Raw genomic sequence first — 18,796 nt, 5'->3', positions numbered from 1 at the left:
TATTTTAAAATCTCTCCAATATGAAAAAACAAAACAAGCCCCCAATTGCCTGCATGTAATAAGCTAGCACATCAGGGAGAGGCTGAACAAAACCCTAAAACTAAGATTGAGCACAGGACAAATGAAAAAGGGACACCTTTTTGAGTTTGTGGAACAGTGCTATCTTCTTCTTAGAGTATGATGTTTATAATTATTATTATGATTTCATTATTAGCCTTGGTGAAATATGCTAGTACCTGGAAAGCCTGAGTTTCTTCCTTTTCTTGATTGTATTAATGAATTTTCCCCTAAGTAAATTTAAAAAGTGGGGTAGTCAACAGAATGTACTATCCTCAAAAATCTCCATGTTTGCCTCCTTATTTATTTTTCTTTAGAATGAGTATCGATGGATTTATGGGAAAGTAGATATCTATAATATGCTGGGATGCAAATGTTAAGAAAATGTCATCCCCCCTATCTTCCTTCTGTTATAACTTGTTTTTTGTTCATTGAGAAAAATGAATTACAAAACAAACAGAAAACCTACTTTTCTACCTCATTTTTTTCTTTAAATGTGGGACAATATTCATTGCCCACACTCCTTCATTCAAAGCAGCATTCGCCTCAAACTTCTAGATATTTTGCTGGCTGGAGCTAATGGAAGTTGTTGCCCAAGACATCTTGAAGATACCAGGTTGGCAAAAGCTGGCCTGATCCTCTATTCCCTTTCCCCTTTCCTTTTCTATGAAGAAACCTTTCTGGGACCCCATATTTAAACTCTTCCCTGGTCTCCTTGCTGGCCCTAGTAGGACCAGCTTGGCCAGTTAGCCCTGGTGATCATATGATGTTTACTGACTGGGGTTTTTTCCTTCCCCAAAATGACCCCTGAATTTTTGAATTTTATTGACATTGATGCTGCATTTATGTTGTATTTTATGCTGTTTTTAAGTCACATTTTAATCAATGTTTTATATTCGCTGTTAGCTGCCCTGAACCTGGTTTTAAACCGGGAAGGGCGGTGTTGAAAGAATTTTTTTAAAATATTATTATTATTATTATTATTATTATTATTATTATTATTATTATGTCCAGGTGTCGACTCTCTCAGTCCACTTTGCCATGTTATGCTTGCAAGGTGGAAGTCTCTACAGTGTGCTACTTTCACACTGTGCAGGGAATGTCAGAGTGCGGCGGCACCCCTCTGCAGCATTGCATCTGGTGGAAAGTGGGACAATGCTGACCTAAGAAGGCACACACTTTCCCCACATGGCCATGGGGCTTCTGAGCAGGGCTGAAGGAAAGGTAACCTACCAAGGGGGCTCTCAATCCACCATCACATTCTGCATAATGCACGGAACAACTCTTAAAAGCTGTCAACGGAAGAGACAAGTTGAATTAACTGGATCGCAGAACTTGTATTTCAGGAAGGTTGCAGCTCTAGTCGACATTTCGGAAATTGTGTCCTCCTCCCAGAGAGCATACGTTGTGGTGAGATCGTCAAGACTGACCTCACTGCTGTTGTGGGTGGGAGCGATTGGATAGCCATAACAACCCAATTGGTGGTCCCTCGGTTGCTGGGGTAAATCTGGCCAATGGGATCGTTTCGTGCATTAACCGAGGGACCCATATATGCACATTGCGTCGAGCTTCCTCTTTTTCGCCTCATGCACCAGATCACCCGCCCACCCTCCCTATATTTAGGGTATTGCTATGACCTTGCTATGCCGCCGTGGGTCGTCTGTAGGAATTTTCCCATTTGGCTGATTGGCTGGTGCCACTTGGGTTTCGCCTGCTGCGTAGCAAATCGTCACAACTTTGTAAGGTTTGGCGGTTAGGCATTGGTTCAAGGTAGAGGGGAGGGGAGGTTGTCACACCTGCCCCTCCCATGTGCAAAGGGTATTCCGTTAAAGGAATCCAGGGGCTCGCCTTGCTTTTGTCCAATCCCCTTCCAGGGGTTAGGGTCATGCCAGAGCCCCCGGGAGCATTTGGGGTGAGTCTGAGTCTGAGCCTGGTCCAATGCTCCCCCATGATTTTTTTACCTCACTGACATCTGCTGGAGTCCAGGCGCCAATGCTGCCCTGCTGTGGGTGAAGTGCAGCTAGTCGGGAACCAATACCTAAGCAAACCACTCATGATCCGTAATCAATGAAGTTGTAGCCAAAATTATGCCAATAACCTTAAACTAAATTCCATGTCAATTGTGTGTCTCTCTCCCCCCCCCCCCGCATATGTAGGGCAGAAGCCATTTAGACCTACTGTGTCTTAGTTGTACCAAATGCAGAGTCTTGATAGGAATGCTTTAAATTCCACCAAGATGGAGCTGCTGTTGGCAGGTGGTTTGCCAATTTTTGGAGACAGTGCCATATCTGTTTCTGATGGCGTTTCACTTCTGAAACTTCGCTTTAGGGTGCGTGTGTAGGAAGCCCAAGCGGGCTACCAAAACACCACCCAAGGCTAGCATGGTAGATATGGCCTCGGCCGGCCTGGCCAGTTTATGGGTCACTATTTTGGCTATTTGGACCACTATGATGAATTGTATGTGAGGCTGTTGAAGATGGTTCAGAAACTTCAGATGAAACAAAATATGGCAGCTAAGTCACAAACTGAGTTTAGGCGCATGCAGGAAATCATGGCAATCTTAAAAATGCTACTAAGATGTTCCTCAAAGACTCTTCTCCAGATTCTGCATTTGGAAGTGAAGCCAGTGATAATCAGTGGCAAGAATGTTTCACTTGTAGCGTGTGTCGACTCTCAAATGCTGTACCTAGAGAGGCTCAAGTCTGATTATTTTTGGCACCAGGTGAGAAGATATTTCTCTTTGCCCGGGCATTTTTTGTTTCTGAGCTTTGATAGATTTGGCTTTAAAGGGGAACTGAATCAACTTTCTCCCTCATTCTGCTTTTAACCATCTCTTCCTGGCTGTAACTCAAATAGCAACTTGGCAACAGCCAGAGATTTCCCAAACTTAAAGGAAAGAAGGAGAAGAAGAAGAAGAAGAAGAAGAAGAAGAAGAAGAAGAAGAAGAAGAAGAAGAAGAAGAAGAAGAAGAAGAAGAAGAAGAAGAAGAAGAAGAAACAACACCAGGCTCCATTATCCTAGTCGGCACGCACCACAATCCCCTTCAGTAACCTCAAAAAGTCCCTTTCTATATCTGTCTCACAAAGATATACAGTGGTGAAGCCCATGTCATTAACAATAACTTAAATATGTTATCTTTTGGTCCACAGTTTCCCATGGTTTATTAATGGTATAACACATTAATTCTCCTTACAAGAGTGACCTTTACAACTCCAGTCATCCTCACAGCTTTTATCCAATTACATTATCACTCATTACAGGTACAGCCTTTCAAAATCTACATTTCACTGAAAGGGAAATGGCAAGGATTCCAAATGCAGGGAAGATACCAGAAAGTGGGAAAGAAAAGATTTTATCTGGGAAATTAAGAAGTGCGTGAAGCTACTCCGAGGCTCGTTGAACAAGCTTTAAAGTGCCTTTGAGCATTGGGTGGGGGGTGGGGAGTGTGTCTGGACTGCGATTGTGGGTGGCATCCCAACAGCTCTGCTGGTACCCTCACCCAATGACACCAGTGTGCACCCAGTGCCCCACCCCACGCACCCAATGTTCAAAACTCCCATTCTTCTAGGCGCATTTTGTGACAGGGAGTTTCATTAGCGCGAGCAGTTTCTGAGTTCTGGGCATAGTACTGTGCCTAAGATTTTAGATTAGAACTGCAGACTGGAAGGAAAGGAGGACCCTTTTCTGCCTCCCCACTTCCAGCTACTCTGTGAAGACTGGAGAAGAGACCCTCCTAAGAATATTAGGGGGGTGGGCAGGGGAAGGACTAGACCATGTGAAAAATGAACACAATATTTTAGCTGCAGTTCATTCATTTTGAGCTTTGTATTCTTGTTAAATTTTTTAAAAAGTGTGCCTAGACATTCCGTTGTTGCGCCCATAACCTAGGTTTAAGGTGCCAGTTAAAAAGGTAAAGGGACCCCTGACCATTAGGTCCAGTCGTGACCGACTCTGGGGTTGCGCGCTCATCTCGCATTATTGGCCGAGGGAGCCGGCGTACAGCTTCCAGGTCATGTGGCCAGCATGACAAAGCTGCTTCTGGCAAACCAGAGCAGCACATGGAAACGCCGTTTACCTTCCCGCTGTAGCGGTTCCTATTTATCTTCTTGCATTTTGACGTGCTTTCGAACTGCTAGGTTGGCAGGAGCTGTTAGCTCCTAGCTTTCATATCTCAGTTTCTAACACTGCAGCAGAGTAAACATTTCCCTTGATGCACACGAGGGGGAAGATGTCGAGAGCTAGCATTATATCGAAGCCAGGGAGGTTTATATATATATATATATTATTATTAGGGGAAATGTGCTGCGGACTATGGTGGGGCTGCCTTTGAAAAATGCTCAGAAGCTTCAACTGGTTCAAAATGTAGCAGCCAGACTTTTGTCCCGTGAAAGGTGTTCTATTACTCTCTGTACCTAGCTAGATCCGTTGCTATTTCAATGCCCAGCCTTTACCACCCTGCAGAGTCTGGAAATAGTATACGTTAGGGAAGCTCCTACTGCCAGAATTGGTGTGAAATTTTTAAAGTAATAATAATAAAGAGAATAGATAACGGAGGGGTTGAAAACACTGGAGGATGTCACTGTCCCCCACAAGCACTTAGTTTGGCTCCATCCTCCCCCCTCCCTTAGCTCCCTTCCCCTGCCAATTTTGAAGTCAAAATTTTTCAAGAGAGAACTTTCAGCCCAGTCATAGAAACTCACTTCCTTTTTCTAAATGAGAGCTTAAAATTAAGGACCCACATTAATCCTCGAGGAGGTTAGGTCCTCCGAGGCTTTTTTTTTTTGGCAGAGGTTATTCCTCTGGTCTCACATGAGTCCTTCATTAAAAATAGCTGCACTGGTTACCCATTCTTTCCCACACTGAATTCAAGGTGCTCTTGGTAGTGTTTAAAGCCCTAAATGACTCAGGCCCCAAATACCTGAAAGACCCCCCCCCCTTTCCCTGCATTGCAAGGGGTTGGACTAGATGACCCACAGGGACCCTTCCAATTCTACAACTCTGTGATTCTGTTACACCCCCCCCCCCAGGGTGTTAAGACCAGCCGTGGCCCTCTTTGTTTCTCCACTGCACTCATAAGCTCTGGGTGGCGGGAGACTGAAAGAGGACATTCTCTTTGGCAGCCCCTAAGTTGTGGAACTTCCCCCGCCTGAGGTATATATTTAAAAATAAATAAATAAGTGACATCTTCATTATACAGCTTTTAACAAATGCTGAAGATGTTCCTCTTTACCCTGGCTTTTGATACTATATGACCCCCTCTCTCTCCATATCTGTGACTGTAAATTGTTTTGAACTGTTTTCAGAGTGGTGCTTTAATTGTTGTAACCCACCCTGGGATATTAGGGTGAAGGTTGAGAGCTTCATCATCATCATCACCATCAATTCTATTTTTCCAGAAGAAGAGGTGCCAGAACTCACCATGAACACCTCTAATAATAATAATAATAATAATAATAATAATAATAATATTTATACCCCGCCCATCTGGCTGGGTTTCCCCAGCCACTCTGGGTGGCTCCCAACAGAGGATTAAAAACAGAATAAAACTTCAAACATTAAAAAACTTCCCTTCTCTTATAATGGCAATAGCGCCCACCTGAGAGGTGCCAGAAATAAGTCCTAGCTGGGGGGAAAATAAATCATTGATCATCATCATCATCTGTGCTCCTCTCTGAAAAGTAAAAGGAAGAGAACTTACCTATTGTGTTGACTCTGGCTGAAGGACTGGCTAACGTTGCTGGTATAGATTTGAGGGAGCTGCTCCCGCTATTTATTCTCAGGGGCGGCATGTGAGGAGAGGTGGGTGATGTGGGAGACTTGCCGTCTGCTGTCTTGGGTTTTGCCGAGAGGTTCAATGGCTGGGCCACGTCGTCCTAAAATGGGCATAAGAAGACCAAGCAGGTGAGACAGGCCATACTGGTACGACTTCAGGCGTATAATAATGAAGACTCCAGGCAAACCTCCCTGGGAAGAGAATTACACAAATGGGGAGCCACAGTAGAAAAAGGCCCCATTCTCATGTTGCCGCCCTCAGGACCTCTTGTGGGGGAGGCACATGAAGAAGGGCCTCAGATTATGTTCACAGGGTTGTGGCCGGTTCCTTAAGTGGAACAGTTGAAGGAGCTGGGAATGTTTCGCCTGGAAAAGAGGAGACTGAGAGGAGATATTATAGGCATCTTCAAATATCTCAGGGGTTGTCACATAGAAGGTGGAGCAAGCTTGTTTTCTCCTGCTCTGGAGGGTAGGACTCAAACCAAAGGAGATTCCAACTAAACATCACAAAGGACTTTCTGACAGTAAGAGCTGTTCGACAGTGGAACAGACTCCCTCAGGAGGATGTAGACTCTCCTTCCTTGGAGGTTTTTAAGCCAAGGTTGGATGGTTATCTGTCACTGATGCTTTAGCTGAGAGTCCTGCAGTGCATACCAAGTTCCTTCAAGTGCTCCTCATAAGGCTTGGTTTCCAGACCCTGGGTCGTTTTGTTGGCCCTCCTTTGCACATGTTCCACTTGCCAACGTCCTTCTTAAATTGTGGTGCCCAGAATTGGACACAGTATTCCCGGTGTGGTCTGACCAAGGCAGAACAGAGTGGGGCTATTTTACTTCCCTTGATATGGGCACCACACTTCTGTTGATGCAGTCTGGAATAGCATTCACCTGTTTTGCTGCTGCATCACACTGTTAACTTATGTTAAGCTTGTAGTCCACTAAGACCCCTAGATCCCTTTTGCAGGTGTCCACCCCACCTTATATTTTTGCACCTGGTTCTTCCTGCCTAAGTGCAGAAGCTTACATTTGTCGCTATTGAACTTGATTTTGTTAGCTTGGGACCAGTTTTCCAATCTCTCGGAGACGATGATGCTATTTATACCCCCCTTTTAAAAATAAATAATACAAACATTGCTGTGGCGAAAACAAAATGTGATCATGAATGACGATGGTTCCAGATTGCTAACCAAATATGCCATCCTTATAGAAAGCAAAGAACACCCCCCCCCCCTTGAACACACAAATTATAATAATTTGTACATTAAGCGGAAAGATTGCCAGCAAGGCCTCTTAAGCAAACATTTCTTTGCTGCTAGAGTAGATTTGGCAGAGCTTAGAAATGCAATTGAGATTTTGGCCTTGGCCACTGTTACCATCTTATATTGTACACTCCTTCACTTTTGTGAAGTTGGAGAGGCTCAAGCCATACCAGAAACTTGAGTCAGGGATCTGGCCGGCACATCCGGCAGAATGACGTGGCAAAGTTCTAAGGAAGCAGCCTGGACTGATCCATTTCAGACGACAACTTTGAAGAAACAACATCCCCCCCCATAGAAAAATAGCTCCACAGGGAATGTTTGGGGCTACAGCCTTTGTAACTAATGCACAATACAGTGGTACCTCAGGTTAAGAACTTAATTTGTTCTGGAGGTCCGTTCTTATCCGGAAACCGTTCTTAGCCTGAGATACCACTTTAGCTAATGGGGCCTCCTGCTGCCGCTGCACAATTTCTATTCTCATTCTGAGGTAAAGTTCTTAATCCGAGGAAGAAGAAGAAGAAGAAGAAGAAGAAGAAGAAGAAGAAGAAGAAGAAGAAGAGGAGGAGGAGGAGTTTGGATTTGATATCCCGCTTTATCACTACCTGAAGGAGTCTCAAAGCGGCTAACAATCTCCTTTCCCTTCCTCACCCACAACAAACACTCTGTGAGGTGAATGGGGCTGAGAGACTTCAGAGAAGTGTGACTAGCCCAAGGTCACCCAGCAGCTGCATGTGGAGGAGCGGAGACGCGAACCTGGTTCCCCAGATTACGAGTCTACTGCTCTTAACCACACCACCACACTGGTTCTCTACTTCCACTACTTCCAGGTTAGCAGAGTTTGTAACCCGAAGTGTTTGTAACCCGAGGTATCACTGTATATTAGCTTTAGGATTTTGAGGTGGGTGGGTAGGTGGGTGGAGCAATAAAAATGAGCACCCCTTGCCCTCGATTTAAGGGTCACTGCCTACTTGGCCACCTAAGGGTTCTGCCACCTTGTGATGGGTTCTGAAACACCACTGTGAGGAATGAAAACCAGAGCCATGAACCCAGATCACATTGGAATTTGAGGGTTTCAAAGCAAAGCATTCCGCCCATCTCCACTGCCAATGTGGCTAAAAGGAGCTTGCAAAGCGGTGGGGGTGGGGGGCCCTATGGACTACATTGCTGCAAGTGGAAAGTGCAATTTAAGAGGACTTTGCATTGTGGCACCATCTGACTGAGTGAGGGCGGGGGCTGGGGGCAGCAAAGCTGGAATGACCTGTCAGAAGCAGAGGAGAGGCTGCTCTGCTAAAGAGGCTTTTCCTGACCTTTGGGAACATATCCATTGCGTATTGCAGCCTATTCAAATGACCTTGATGGCAAGAAATTACAGCCAAAGCGTGAGAGATGCAAGGAGCCACAGAGGGAGGTGTTTTTTTAAAAAAAACAACAACAGAAGAAGAAGAAGAAGAAGAAGAAGAAGAAGAAGAAGAAGAAGAAGAAGAAGAAGAAATAATAATAATAATAATAATAATAATAATAATAATAATAATAATAATAATACACCCTTACTGCTTTGGAAACAAAGCCCCAGACCTACTCCCTCCCCATCCCCAGCCAGTTTTCCCCCTCCCTTTATTTTCTTTCCCCTTTCATAGAGATCTTCATTTCATCATAAATGCACAATACGGTGCATTTCCTGGCACATCTGGGCCCGTAGACAATCGTGCCATTGTCGTTTACTGAACAATACCGCCAGTCAGTGGCTTATCTACTGAGTCGCTAGCTTATCCCAAAAACGTCTGACCAGTAAATATATCCATAATGGACGTCCAGCGGCAACTGGCACACACAAAAGTCAGACCTTCCCCATCACTGCTTCCAGAGACGGCAGTTGTACAGACAAGAGAGACAGACAGACAGACAGACAGACAGACAGAGAGACAGAGAGACAGAGAGAGAGAGACACACACACACACAGAGAGAGAAGGACTGACAGTCCTCTTTCTCCTGTTCTCTTCCTCTTATCCCATAAGCAGTTCTGAAACGACCAGCCGCGGTTATAGTGGAGACGTAAAGGCAGCTGTGAAATACGCTGTGTGAATGAATTATGCTGCTGATATTATCCTCCCTGATGAAATAATTGTATTAAATTAAGCAGGGATGCTCACATGACAGGATGGCGGAATTAGATAACTCTCCTCCGCGCGCGCGCACACACACACACGTGCACAGACACTGGTACTTCCTCCCTGCTCCCCCTACCCCCTACCCCCACCCCAGCCTGCCTTTCTCAAATTCTGATTAAGAGTAATGCTTCTCTTTCTCTCAAGGAGCGAATTTATGCACCTGCAGAGACACATAGAAATGCAAGAAAGTGAGGAGGGGGAGAGAGAGAGAGACACAGGGGATGGACAGACACCAAAGTCGTAAATTTAAGCTAAGACAGTGAAAAGTGTGAGTGATCTCCCCCCTGCTTCCTTCCTCCACCCCCCTAAAACCCTGGAACAGAATCATCCTGAAACTACTATTGTTTCTGTAACTTGTTGCTGGGCAAAACACTTTTCTGATGCTGGTCGTCCTCCAAGCCACCCAGTGAAGTATACTTTTTCCAGCTCCCACGTGGAGGAATAGATGGCAGCTGAGAATTAAAACATGAAAGGCGACTTTGCTGGATCAGGCCAGCTGGATGCTTCTGGAAAGGTTTGCAAGCGAAGTAGAACAGCACTAGTATCCAGCACCCAGAGGTATTCTGCACCTTGTCACAGAAGCTGCATCCCACTGTCATGGCTAAAATAGCCAGTGACCCTCTTGTCTGCTCCTTTTAAAAAGCAAGCTAAACCAGCATACAGTCATGGCAGAGGCGACTCTTCCCCACTGTTTATGCTGAGTGGAAGTGTACTGGTTAAGCGTGCCAGACTAGGACTGGGGTGACCATGAACCTTACTGGGTGACCTTGGACTAGTCACAACCGCTCATTCCTGCATTGCAGGGCACTGGAGTAGATGACCCCCCAGGGCTCCTTCCAGCCCTACAACTCTACGAACCTGCTTCATCAGACTGTTGTGAGGATAAAACTGGGAGGAGGGAATTTCCTCCCAGTCCCAAGCCCCTTAGATGAAAATCATCTTATAAATGTAAAAAAATAAAATGAAGTTTACCATATTGTTTGGTTTGGCCTGGAGCAGGTGTTCAAACTGTACACCCCAAAACGATCTACTACCTGGCAAAGTTTCTTTCAGTCCCGAGGAACACCAAAGCTTGCACATCATTTTGTGACAGCCTGGTGCCTTAATAAAGGTACGGATTTTCATTATTTTTCACCAGCATGCCCATCTTTACTCTTTAAATATGTCCCAGAGCCACCCTGACTGCATTTCTCAGTGCTTTTGCTTTTCACTTATTTAGCATCCTCGCTTTCCATTCCACAATTTCCACAACTTTACTTCGCACACCACTGGAGGATGGGAGTTCCTGGGTGTATTGAGCTGTTTGCCATTATGCCAGCTCTGAAGATATGACTTAATCATCCTGCTTTTTGCAGAGAGTTCACCCCCTCCCCTTTTATAGTCTGCAGCTGGCTGTCGGACAAACAACAAATGCTACTTTTAATTCTCTGTTTCAGGTCACCTCCCCCTTCCCTGCTCCCCTCCTTCCTCATCCTCTTTTGTCTTCTTTACCATGATGCCTTGCTGCTTCAATGAAAATATGGCATCCAGTTACAATGACCTGCTTGCTTGCCCAGAAACCCTCGGCTTTTATGCCTGTCTATTCCATATGCTGTTTTGCTGAGATAGCGAGCCGGTGTGCTGTTTCCCCAATGCATCTGGCACTGTGGTTTGTCTGTGTTTTACACACAATTCATCAAGAGGAGGGAAAGAGGAAAGAGGGATGGCAGAACAAAATCTTCCAGTGCATTTGCTGAGCAATCTCGAAACCTGGAGGTGCAGAGACCTCCCCACACTTACACACAGAGGGGTAACAGTGACCCACCATGACCCCGAGGCATGCCACCTGTTCCACTGTTCCGTATTAGCACTTAGCATTTTTTTACTTAGCAAGATTTATACACTCCTTAATTGAGCAAATACTGTATATGGGTGTAGAATATTCATTTAAAACAGCAATAAAAACAAAACCTTGAGAAAACAGTAGAAATAAAACCAACACCAGTTTAAAAAACACAAGATGAATATAATAAAATTAAATATCTGTGTAGGCTTGCCTAAACTAAATACTTGTAGAGTTGGGAGGGTCCCTGGTGGTCATCTAGTCCAACCCCCTCCAATGCAGGAATGTCAACACACGTCCTCATCCAATTTGAAACCATACCAGACCCTGCTTAGCTTTGCAAATGCACTAGCCGTTTTATTGCTGTACCACTCGGAGGACCTTTTGAAAGCATTCCCACTAAGCTAAACCTAGTCTACGGGGGACTAGGTAAGCTTCCTGCTTTTGGTATCCATTGAGGAATAAATCCCTGGCAGGATATAATACACAGCAACAGTGGCCGGCATGATGGGGCAGTGGCAGAGTCAGTGCAGCGCAAGTGCACCAGCAGAGGCAATCTGGTGTTCTGGTCGCGCACGACGGAGGGCTAGCAAGCATGGGGGTTAATGCATTTGGCAAGTGTTCGGGAGTACCAAAAATACCCCCCAATGGGAAGTTCTTTTCAACCTCAGTGGAAATTTTTAAAACAGGTACAGTATGAAGCTTTGGCTCCATGGTAGGCAAATGACCAACAACTCCTCTCCTTTTGCAAACTGGCCACCACTGCTTTTGTGGTTTATTATATGGCTCCTCCAGATAACTGGCAACCCCTAATAACTAGAGCATTGTTCAGCTAGATTTCCCACACCACGGTTGTTTGGTTTCAATGCTAGCCCCCACTCCTAGTTCTCCATAAATAGGTTCAGGCTAGCTGCTAAACAGGAAATGAGTGTCTTAGCTACAGATCAGCAGGGATCAACACAGCATCTGCAAATCCCTCAGGGAGGCCAGGAGCCAATTTCTTACTTTGCCTCGAACAATACACAGTGTTTCATGAGAGGCAAGAGAAAGGCTGAGAAATCATGTTGAAACTAGAGGGAGATCCCCCCTCCATCAAAAGCTGCGCTTCTTCTCAATATCCCTCCCTGTTGAATAGGCAGCATTTGGGATGAATAACAGTAATTGACAAAGCTCTTTATCAACACTCATTAAATTAACTCTCAGTGAAACATCCTTATCCCTACATTGCAAATAAAGGCGACCCCAGGTGTCTGGCTCACTGAGTGACTTTCTCCCTTGCCACAATGGAAATAAATTGCAACGTCAGAGAACATGAGATACTATTGGGAGGGTCAGATGGAACAAGACAGGTGCAGCTAAAGAATATACAGAATGCAATGAGCGCTGGGAACATTTTCTCATGGGTGTTTCAGCAAAGGGCTGGATAAGTTGGCCTCTGGAGGTTTTCTCCTCAATACATGTCTTTAGGAGGCAGTGGCCAAAGGCATAGATCATATGAATATACTTATGAATATAACAAATAAAGGCTTTGTTACTGGGTTTTAGAGTTAATCTAACCCTGACCAGGACCACATCTGTAATATACAGCAGACACTGAAGCTAATTTCCACCGTGGTTTATTTTCAACTGCCCTTTTAGGGTATTTCGATAGGCATTACTTTATTATTTCATCCAAGATAACTTGACTTATGGTACCGCACCCTACACAGTGGTGGCTCCCAAACAGGGCAATTTCTGTTATAGCCCCTGATGCCCCAACCTCTGCCATACCAAGCCAAGTTCTAGGTGTTGCTATTAGTACATAAAACCCATAACAGCTTGGGACCAACTTGTACCTGCTGCCTTGTGGGACATCTTCAGAAGAAAAGGCTCAGGAGTAAACCCTTAAGATTCCGCAGACGTTTCACTATCAGCTTCCAATTTCATGTTGGGCAAAATGTCGCTGTCAACTCTGTTTGGCTTAAATAAGATTGCCTGCTCTCGCATACCAGTTCCGTGGTTTGGTAGCACCTCTTTCTCAGCACTGTTAAATGTTTACCCACCCAGTCCTTACTGTTAACAAGTGGAAACATAGACACTTGAGGAAGCATTAAAAATTCCTTTACCCATAACCCCCTGATCCAATAGTGTCTCTCTGTAGAACTCAGTTCCTGGTAAATCAGTGTTAGCCAATGTAGCACTACTCTAGATCTTGTGGACTCCAGATCCCATCCGCTCCAACCAATTTGGTTAATGGTCAGGGATGAAGAGAAATGTTGTCCACAACATCTGGAGGGCACTGCATAGACTTCCCCTGTAAAAAAAAATGAATAAGGAATCTGTTATTCTAGGTTTCTTGAATAACATAAGAGCTCATACTGAAAATCCATTTTGGCTGTGTCACCCAAAGTTTTGATGTACAGATGAAGTCCCATATACCATTTGGTAATAGGAAATGCCACGTCTCTACATTGCAATGGCAAGTTCCATTCAATTATACATCTTTTTTCATTGTTTCATGCCAGTTCATTTCCACATCAGGGCGTTGTTGTTTTTTGTTAATAAACAGAGAAATGCATGAAGAAAATGGCACCCATAGATGCTATTAAACATTAAATTTGACCGTATTTTGCATATTTCTGACCTTTTAAACATATTTGTGGGTCTATTTTCTTGAAGCATGGACATTTTGGGCATTTTAAACACTTCTGTTTGTGTTTTCTGAGGTGAGAACTGCACCACAAAATTCAGAGAAGTGTGATAGCTGACAGATTGTCTGCAATGCATTTTGTGCTTTAGTTTAGGCGATATGGAAAGTTTGGTTTGCTATGAAATGCGAAATGAACAAAATCCTCGAGTATCCCTAGCTGCAGCAGAGAATTTCTGAACAATGAAAAGAATAGCCAAGTGAGCAGAACACACCACCAAATACATATTTTATATCAGCAATCAAGAGTCCTTTCTCTTTCTTCTCTCTCAGGAGCTTCCCAATTCCTTTCTTTGAGTATGAGCATGTTTGAACTTGCAACATTCAGAAGAAAGAAAAGCACGCTTTAAAAAGGCATGGAGTAACATATTGAGTCATCACATCACTCTTCTGTGTTTCAGAGGGCCTAGGTGCATGATGCTCAGACGCAACAGACAGGATTCAACCTATGCTCTACTTCAAGCTCACTGTTGCCAGCATGCATGGAGTACTTATCATACCTCTGCAAGCACCTGATGCTATCTGGTTGCGGTTCTGTTCTGAAAGCCAATCAGTGAGCATCAATAAAAGTCAAATGACCACACTTCCACATCCAGTGCCATAGCAGAAACTCAACCAACATGGTCTGAGTGCTTATCAACCAACACATCAGCTCTGCTGCGTTGTGTGGGGCACCCCAGAACGACTTACGTAACATGCCTCTCTTGATACTGTAGAATACACCATAAGACAGTGCTTCTTTGTCTAAAATTTAAAAACAAATTCCCCCCAAAAGAGCAACCGTCTATAAAAACCACCACAACATATGCCTACGGTGCTTCTATTATTTCCAGGGCTCGAGAAAATCTTGACTTAAGAACACTTCCAAATGCATTTCCATCACTCAAGACGGAAGACATTCACCTCCCAGAAACTTTAAAGAAGCAAGATATGGAAAGCAGGAGGAAGACGCAAGAGACCTCGAGGAGGAGAGACCTTTAATCCTCCTCCTGGCTTGGCCAAAGGGCTCACTGGTCCACTCCAAGACGGCTGAATTGTGTCAGAAGCTAGCTGACAGCTATTTTTTGATGATTTTATGGCTGACGTCTTCAGATTTCCTTTTATTTTAATGATAACCCCAATGCAAACATTAAGATTGTCATTGTCTTACTGGCAATGTCCTAAGGGTGCCTGATGTCTTTTAAGAGACAGAGAGATATAGAGATAGAGATAGATGATAGAGATAGAGAGACAGAGACACCATAAAGCTCTCCAATGTTTGATATACAGTGCCACATAAGGGCAGTTTTATGCCAGATGGAGTAACCTAGGTTTTCACCTTTCAGCGATTCAAGGCTTTGTGATTTCAGGATTGCCACCTTTTAACCTTGCATATTATGGAAGGCTTGTTTAATGTAATTTCTTCTGCTGAGGAAAGTCTGGGCATTCTTGTTCTGCAAGGGAGCCAAAAAGTTCCTGTCACCTTCTCACCAAACTAGACTTTCCCAAGATTCCTTGGCAGGGGAAACCATGGCAGTTAATTCTGGGATAAAACCAAAATTAGTGGAGGTCCCAATATTCTGGCATTCTAAGAGAAGGAGAAATCCGTATCTCTCTCCACTATCTCTCCATCATGCAAAATTTTATACACTTCTGTCTCGACCCTCCTTACTTGTCTTTTCATTCTACATGAAAAACCACAACCATTGCAACCTTCTCTTATATGGATGTGGTTCCACTTCCTTTGTCATTTTGGTCATCCATATTTCAATCATAATTCAATCATAATTCAATCAAACATAGCTGACAATTGGCTCTATAGCCAATATTTGATTATCTGGCTATATAACTTACACACCAGAAACTTCTTACTCATTTAGGAGCTTGTCCTTCGGCTGTTTTACTTAAGTGTTGCTCAGTATTAGAATGAATCAAGTACCCCTGGTATTCTAAAGTTTGTAACCTTCGCGAGTCTTCGTTTCCCCTGAATTTGTCATTTTGTATCATTCTGTTGGTTCCTCCTTTTCATTGTCTGCATTTGGAACTTTATTTCAAAATAGGATTGCATTTAAACTGTAAAAAGGAAACAAATTGGCCGCACGTATTCAATCAATTGATAAAAGGTTATGTTTACAAGAACGTTTAAAAAACATAAATTCTGCACACCGCTTTCCTACATCCTGCATAATGAAACTGCTTACGACAGCGCTTTCCTCCATCAACCCCACTTTTGACATGCCCCCCCCTGTAAAATATTTGTAGGTAGCGTGGGGTAGGAAGGGGAGGGGAAGAATCTTCAAAGATACTTTAGGGAGCCTTTTGTGCCAGTTTTCCCATGGATATGTCATGTTGAGTCTCATCTGTCACTACCACTCCAGTGGTGTCATATTTGCACAAAATCACGTAATGCAACAGGACTGACAGATGCGTGATGCGGCTTGTCGTTTTGCTGCATGTCAGCTGGAAGGCTGCGCGGACCCATTTGTTATCTATCTGTTCCCCCCTCGCCTCCATCCAGAACTCTGCTGCCAAAACCGTTTGCCTGACTTACTGTCCCTGCAATGCCCTTTCTTCCTATTGCCTATGCTGACTTCCCATCTCCTTTGGTATGCGGTCGAAGTTCTTTCTTCCTTACCTTTCATAGATTCACAGAACTGTAGAGTTGGAAAGGGACCCTTAGGGTCATCCAGTCCAACCCCCTGCAAGGCAACGGCCTTGCCTTCTCATCTTTCTCTTTGCACATTCACATTTTGTTTTATTTACTCAACTGATCGATAGGCCACTTAATATAAAAAGAAGCTGGAAGCGGTATACAAAAGGAGGAATTCCAAGTAGTCTTTAAGCAGATTGCTCCATCAGGGCAAGGATCTGTCCTCAACTCCCCAAGTGCACTGTTCCAGAGGTAAAATGTGCATATAAACACACATATTAGTGGAAATGATGTACATAAATGCTTTGCAAAAATGGATATATTAGGCAAAATTGTGCGCACACACGTGTGTGCATTGGAACAAATCTGCACTAAAATGCTGGTGATTTTTAGGATTTTTTAAATTAAAAAACCACAAAGTTGTGGAAATGAACTTAAGAGTGAAAAAATGAGAAACTGAAATCAACAGGTTCATCCCTAACAGTTATACAATAATTTTTCAACATTCTCCCTCTCTTGCCTCCAATAACGTAAGCTGGAAAAAAAGGTGGCTGTCAGGTCAATTTTGAAATTGGTAGGTTTCGGGGGACCACCCAAAGGTAACACGTTCTGGGTTATTTAAATATGTAGCCCCAGAACACTTTTGGTCATCTCCAGACAGTTATTAGGTAGATGTCAAGGAGTTTTAGCTGAAGTGAAATTTCATATCGATCTGAAATTAGGAGAGATTTCAGAATCTGAATTCAACCTTTGAAATTTTCAGAGAGGTTTAAGTTCCACTTTTGGATTCAGCTTTGATGAATGCTTTAAAGTTGCTTAAATCCCAGTGCTCAACTGATTAATTTTAAGCTGAATATCCACATGTGAAATTCAACAGTTTTACAACCGGTATTATCCCCTCGCCCCACAAAACACTTGCCGCATCCAACTACATTCCTATTTGACCTATATTTTGGAAATGCTGGAAAAAATTACAAAACTAGAAACTCTTGCATTTGTATCCTTGCATGCAAAGTTGAGGTGGGGGAAATTGCACTGGGGCCTTTTTCTTTTTACCCCAGACTCATTTCTGCTCTGCAAAGAGTTAAGATTGCTGGGAAAGGACAAACAACAACAACCTGCCCATCCATTTTGTTTCAGATTTTATTCGGCCCCTACAGTTACAATTTTATGACCCAGTTAGGAATTTCTGGCCAGCTGGATGCAACAACACTATTTGCTATCCTAATGGCTATAAACATTGTGAGGGTTTGGCTTGTTGTCCAATATATAAGCTATAAAATGATATTCTTCCTCTGTTTGCTTTATGCACAAAATGGTGCTTCAGTGCCCAATGTCTCTCTCTCTCTCTCTCTCTCTCTCTCTCTCTCTCTCTCTCTCTCTCTCTCTCTCTCTCCCCTCTCTGAAGACTGTACCTCAAACTAAACTCTGGCTTCCAGTAACAGGAAAGCCTATAGAAACATAGAATCTGGATTGGAACAGGGGGCTTTACATGCCACAGGGGCAGCAACCTCATGCCCACAGGGTGCTTGTCTGGCCTTGCTCCATGTCCCCCTTGAATGCTTTTGCCAGAATGGAATTTGCACTTGAATTGTGATGAGGCCTCTTCCTTGACTGACTGGAAGAGGGTGAGATGTGTGTGCATGACTTGGGTCACTTCCCATGCCTCTGGAGAAATGATCTGCACCTCTCTTGGACCACACCATTTGCCCTGGACTCCAGAGAGCCCTGACACTCCCATACAAAAAACAAAACAAAACAAAAAATCCCCAAAACTATCACTTCAGAATCTTTGAAGTACTATTTTGCTAACAAGATCCTCTCTATGAAATGATCATTGGGAGTGGGGATAGCTTAGTCATTAGAGCATGAGACTCTTAATCTCAGGGTCGTGGGTCTGAACCCCTCACTGGGCAAAAAATTCCTGCATTGCAGGGGATTGGACGAGATGACTCTTGGGGTCCCTTCCAACTCTACAACTCTACAACTCTATGATTCTAAGCATTCTCCACTATGAAGCTCGTCTGTCTATCTGTCTGTCTGTCTCCCGTTCACAGCTTCCAAAGCATGCAATCCTTTCTGGGCTGTTTCTGCTCAAGTCAAGAGGCTGGTGTATCTTTTCCCATCCACAGCTCTGTCTGGTGAATAGATAAGATGAGATAATGAGGGATTAAATCACCCCACCCTCTTTGCTTAAAGATCCAATCCAATGTTTGTGAGGGTTTTGCACCCAAAAGAGAGAAAAACATTGCATGCCCTGGTGGTTTGCATTGTTTACAGCTTGCCTAAATCACCATTTATTCTCCTTGTCGCAATTCCTGGGTGCTACTGCTGAGCAAATAGTAGCGTTGCTACCCAGGAGTAACTGAAAAGAACAGCAGCAGCAAAAATTGATCTGAACAATCTG

At 43.9% G+C, this 18,796-nt stretch overlaps 1 protein-coding gene across 16 annotated transcripts in view; it reads right to left on the bottom strand.

Annotated features, from left to right (window-relative positions):
* The window catches only part of SOX5 (SRY-box transcription factor 5), a 723,673-nt gene that overhangs the window by 44,095 nt on the left and 660,782 nt on the right, over nt 1–18,796 (bottom strand). For all 16 annotated transcript variants that reach the window (XM_088652478.1, XM_088652473.1, XM_088652474.1 and 13 more), the window contains one exon: nt 5,756–5,930. In XM_088652478.1, coding sequence (XP_088508604.1) covers nt 5,756–5,930 — 175 coding nt within the window. The remainder of the gene's footprint in view (nt 1–5,755; nt 5,931–18,796) is intronic.

This window comes from Zootoca vivipara, chromosome 9 (assembly GCF_965207765.1).
Source record: "Zootoca vivipara chromosome 9, rZooViv2.hap1.1, whole genome shotgun sequence".
Taxonomy (NCBI): Eukaryota; Metazoa; Chordata; class Lepidosauria; order Squamata; family Lacertidae; genus Zootoca; species Zootoca vivipara.
Note: the sequence above shows the minus strand (reverse complement) of the source record. Positions and strands in the feature narration are given on the sequence as shown.